The sequence below is a fragment of the Cibotium barometz genome, chromosome 26 (assembly GCF_041138505.1).
Source record: "Cibotium barometz isolate CiBa-2024 chromosome 26, ASM4113850v1, whole genome shotgun sequence".
Classification (NCBI taxonomy): domain Eukaryota; kingdom Viridiplantae; phylum Streptophyta; class Polypodiopsida; order Cyatheales; family Cibotiaceae; genus Cibotium; species Cibotium barometz.
The window spans coordinates 46,272,383-46,277,286 of NC_141071.1; the positions used below are offsets into that span (position 1 = coordinate 46,272,383).

The following is a 4,904-nucleotide window of genomic DNA, read 5'->3' on the forward strand; positions in this document are numbered from 1 at the left end:
ATCACTTGCACTTGAACAACTTTCTTGCATGAAATTAGCCTTCACACCACAATCAAATGTTGTTCTCTTTTTATCTATTCCTTCTACTCGAAAAAGTGACGTCCACGTGACCAAATTGCCCCAAACTTACGATACTGCAAGTACAATAAATAAGTACTTTTTTTGTATAAATTCATAAAAGCACAACATAAAAGACAATGCATAGATATCTCTAACTCACATACATGGAAATCACAACCATATGCAAGCTTCTCCTTCTCATCACTTATTGATTCACCATTCTGTTTAGCTTGTAGTATGGTTTGCTCGAGCCATTTATTAGAAGGAAAGTCTGGAAGAAGAGCAAGTTCTATTGGGTACGGTAGTGTGTGGGTTGTTTGACTCCTTCTAAAACTTAAACGAGCTTGGTCCCTTCAGCCTTCACCAAGTTATATCTCACGATCCATTTCTCCATAGCATGTGAGTTTAAGATGCAAAATTTATTGATCTTCTCAGGCAATGCTACATCCATTGTTCTCACAAGGCCTTTCCCTTGTGGCTCTTCCCCAAGTAGTCAATCATCTACTTCTTGTGTCCATAATCTTAGCATATCGGGATTAGATGTATTGAGAAATTTAGTTTTATATACAAGTGATTCTTGTGTCCATAATCTTAGCATATCGGGATTAGATGTATTGAGAAATTCAGTTATATATACAAGTTATTCTTGAACAAGCCATCTCGTTGCCATACTACCTTCAGGACAAGCTCTTTGACGAACAAATCCTTTAAGTGTCTTCATAAATCTCTCCAAGAAAAACATCCATCGGCTATGGACAACCCCATCCACAGCAATTTCATCAACCACATGAACTAGCAAGTGCAATTGAATGGTTAAAATACTGGTTGTTGGAAAGTATTTCTCAGCCATTGTAATAGCCTCCATGGAGTTTAATCGTGCTGCTTCCAATGTGTCTCTACTAATCTCTTTCCTTGATATCCAACGTACCACTACACCAATTTTATAAATTGTTGCTCTAATGTCATTGTTGAGGCAATCCTTGATGGCTATAGGAAGCACGAATAAGAATTTGTGCCAGTCATCATGACTCTTCATCGTCCTTTGTAAATTCTTCCTTCAAGCAATGCATGCATCCTGTAGGGATACGAAACTCACTAATGCACTTCTTTACACACCGTTGCTCATCCTTTGTCTCATGAAGGTGCTTTTGGTAGCTTCACCTTTCCATTTGATCTATTTTGGGTCCATAAGTGGTGCATGCGTTGAACCTCTTGTAAATCATCTCGTTGTGCTTGCTCTCCTTTGCTCCTGTGATGGTTTTCCAAAGCACCTAAGCTATATTCTTGAAAATGTGCATTGGGTCAAGAAGATGGTTCACTAGAAGGTCATTCCAGTATGGAAGTTGATGGAAAATGGATAGACGCTTCATTTCTAGAGGTATACAGGTTGGATCCAGTTCCCATAAGGTCTTCCAATCATTGATCTTTCATATGCAAGGAGAACTCCCTAGAAATCCCTCATGCAAAGGATGGTCCACTGGGAGATACTTCTTCTGGCCCTCGTATACTATGTTCTTCATAGACTTTGAGTATCGAGCCTCAAGTTGCGGCCCATATAATGGACATCTATTATACCCTGACACATTGAAAGCCCTGTAGAACATCAAAAAAGATTGTAGTAGGTAAGTTTGGATGACAGTCATGACTTAACATAATACGTTAACAAGCTACAGTATTACCTGAGCACTCTCCATAGCCAGGCCAATCATGCATAGTCCACATAAGTATTCCTCTCAATGTTAGTGCACGTTGTCCAAACCTCTTGGAAATATCATGAACTTCAATGCCCTCCCATAGAACATGAAGCTCCTCAACTAAAGGGGCTAAATACACATCCATGTTCTTCACCTTGTTCTTACATCACTAGCCAATAGCAAGCTGCTACCTACTCTCTCTCCCTTCATCTCACCTATCTAATACACTCTATCAATTGTGTAGATCCTTCCCCCCACAAAGGAAGGTGCATCACATTTTCTAGGTGCATTACAAATTTCATAGTTTAATCTACCTATTTGTGTGAATATATGAAATTAAAAGCATGCGAAGAATAGTATATGGCCTATATTGTGCATGCTATAGGATCAATGTCATTTAGGTCGATTTATGAGAATATTTAGTGTGAAAGAGTCCTCTCAAAAAAAGATCTAGGCATGGACCCTTTTTTACTAACTAATATTAAGCCATGATGTTGTGCATTGATTTTGAATGATAGATTTGAGCAATGATTTTGATGGCAACAGTGTTGTCAATGAGTGCATTGGTGTCTTGGCTAGGAGTTTCAAGAACTCACTTGAAGAAATTTCCTATGTGTTTTTGTTGCTCAAAACAGAGTGCCAAATATGTTGACCAAAGAAATTTGTGAGACTTTCAAACTTCACTGTAGTATATATAGTATGTGAGAGTCTAGAGGGGGGAAAGTATAAAAGGATGCTTCGTTGAGAGAGGGCTTGCTCTTTCAAGAGTCGCTCTCGTGGTGTGAAGTGAGAGGGGGGCGGAGTCGGGGCGGACGCGTATAGCAGTCGGGACGGACGCGTATAGCAGTCGGGACGGGCCGAGTCGTCTCGTCTAGGTCAAATTATCAGCAGGCGCATGGTTTATATAAAGGCACCCTGATTCCGGCACTACACATCAATCAGCGCCCGGCCCAAGCAACATCTCTCTCTCTCTCTCTCTCTCAGATCCATCCCTGTCTCATCTCTCTCTCTCTCTCTCTCTCTCTCTCTCTCTTTTAGAACTCTCGTGCGCTCGCGCCGCAATCAGTGCCAATACACTACTCCGAGTACATACACGCCAGCACCTGCAATCAATTTGCACGCTGCCCATGGCATCTAGGCCGCAAGAAAAGTGCATGATTAGGGGCGTCGTGGAGCTTCTAGTACTAGCGCTCATATTCGGTGCTGCTGCCGCCGCACGTCCTTGGAATATCATGCCGTCGCTGGATTACTATGTTCATATGGAGTTGCTCGGACAGGACCTGGGCGTACTCATTCCGGCCATGATCAACAGCTTTGGCCAAACAGAGGTCTTTGCCTTCAACGTCACAGAGGGCGCCGACTCATCCTCCAAGCAGTTGGGCTTCATCCGGGGATATTACAACGTCCAAGCCGGCTACAGCTACAGTACCTCCGCTACCCACGGCGTGGAGGTGCAGGAGGTTCTCTTTTACGACGACGGCTCCTTCAACGGCACGATCAGCCTGCAGGGCCTCATCAACTCCGGCACCAACGAGATCGCCGTCGTGGGTGGCACCGGCGACTTTCGAGGCGTGCGAGGCTACGGCATCGTCACCCAGCTCAACTCCTCCGCCTCCGTTGCCCTCTTCCATCACGAGCTCCGTCTCCTCTAGGACCCATCTAACCTTTCATACAAGAACTGAAAAGAGCTACGGGTGTTAAGTTTTTTTTTTTTTTGGAAGATTAGCAACATGATTGCGTGGTTAGTGTACATGATTGTTGGTTAGTGTCGTTCTTACCAGCAACCGAAACAATGGAGCAAAACGTCGAAGCTCCATCATTCAAAAGACACTTGGGAGTTAACAAAGGAATCTTAACAATGGCATTAGAGCCCACGCCCACCTTGGGTATAGCAATTTTTTTCTTTTTTGAAACCTCTGAGTTTTAGTGGGTGTGCTACTAGCAGGGCCTAAAATTGACGGGTATTTTGCTTGTCAAGGGCCTTTTTACTTGTCAAAAAAGGTTCAAGTTTTTTTTCATGTTAAAAAACATGCAAAATTGCATGTCATTGTGAAATTTTTATTTAAGAATGTATCTCATTTGAAATGCTTGGTCTAAAATATTTACTTTTTATTTTTTTAGCCTTATATATATATATAAGCCTTATAAATAATATTATATCAAGATTTAGAATAATATATCCCAATTCCCTAAAGCTCCCTTTTAATGTGGACAGTGGGCCCACGCCCACCTTAGGTATAGCAATTTCTTTAAAAAAAACTTGTGAGTTTTAGCTAGTGGGCGTGCTAGAAATCAGTAGGCTCTTGGATCCCTTCTTTATGTATGCAACACGAGGCCAGATATACAGTATGCAGTATCACAGTTAAGCAATCCCTAACAAGAGTACTTGTTCGCTGTCTTGCGTATAGCAATTTACCATGCTAGGTCTTACACAAGATTTTCAACACATTCTATATAGGGAAAAAAATATTTTGCTACATAGTTTACTAGAAAAAATAAACATATCTAGTAAAAGTCTAGATCCAAGAAAAGTGGAACACTTCCTAGTTCATTATTCTAAGAAAACACTTGCTGCTATATAGCAAATATACTAACAATAAATCACTATATAGTAACTATAAATAAAACCATTACATTAGTTTGAGATAAAAACATCATATTAGTTTAAGATAAAATTTAAGAATTCTTAGATAAAAATAATACATTAGTTTTCGATATTAATTGTGCATCAATAATTTAAGAAATGAAGTTTTCTATAGTTTTAAGGTGAAAGCATAAAAGGATGTCCAAAAAAGTCCTCTTTTTGGACAAGAAAAAATGTAGTACTAAGTACGCATTAAGTACTAATTCTTATAGATTTTCATGTTAAAAAAAGATTACTTAAAGTGAAAACTTTTGGGTGCCTAAAGAAAATGTGAGTTGAGAATTCAATTACATCCGTACATAGATTGATTTGCTATATAGCAGTATTTTACTATAAAATCACTATACAATAATCATTATTGTATAGTGATTTTTTATAGATTGATTTGCTATATAGTAATATTTTACTATATAGACTAATATATAATAATTTGTTGATTATACAGCAAGCCAAACCTCTGAATATGATGGATCATGCTCACACAAACCATGTAGTGAATCCAAGAA

The 4,904-nt window shown here is 39.6% G+C and overlaps 1 protein-coding gene across 1 annotated transcript; it reads left to right on the plus strand.

Annotated features, from left to right (window-relative positions):
* Positions 1-2,701: 2,701 nt before the first annotated feature.
* On the plus strand, positions 2,702-3,839 carry LOC147624018 (uncharacterized). The gene has a single exon (XM_086820917.1). The coding sequence runs from the start codon at positions 2,882-2,884 to the stop codon at positions 3,404-3,406; it is 525 nt and encodes a 174-aa protein (XP_086677043.1). The 5' UTR covers positions 2,702-2,881; the 3' UTR covers positions 3,407-3,839.
* The last annotated feature ends 1,065 nt before the right edge of the window (positions 3,840-4,904 follow it).

Coding starts and splice junctions, on each gene's coding strand:
- LOC147624018 (XM_086820917.1), top strand. CDS start 2,882: ATGGCATCTAGGCCGCAAGAAAAGTGCATGATTAGGGGCGTCGTGGAG.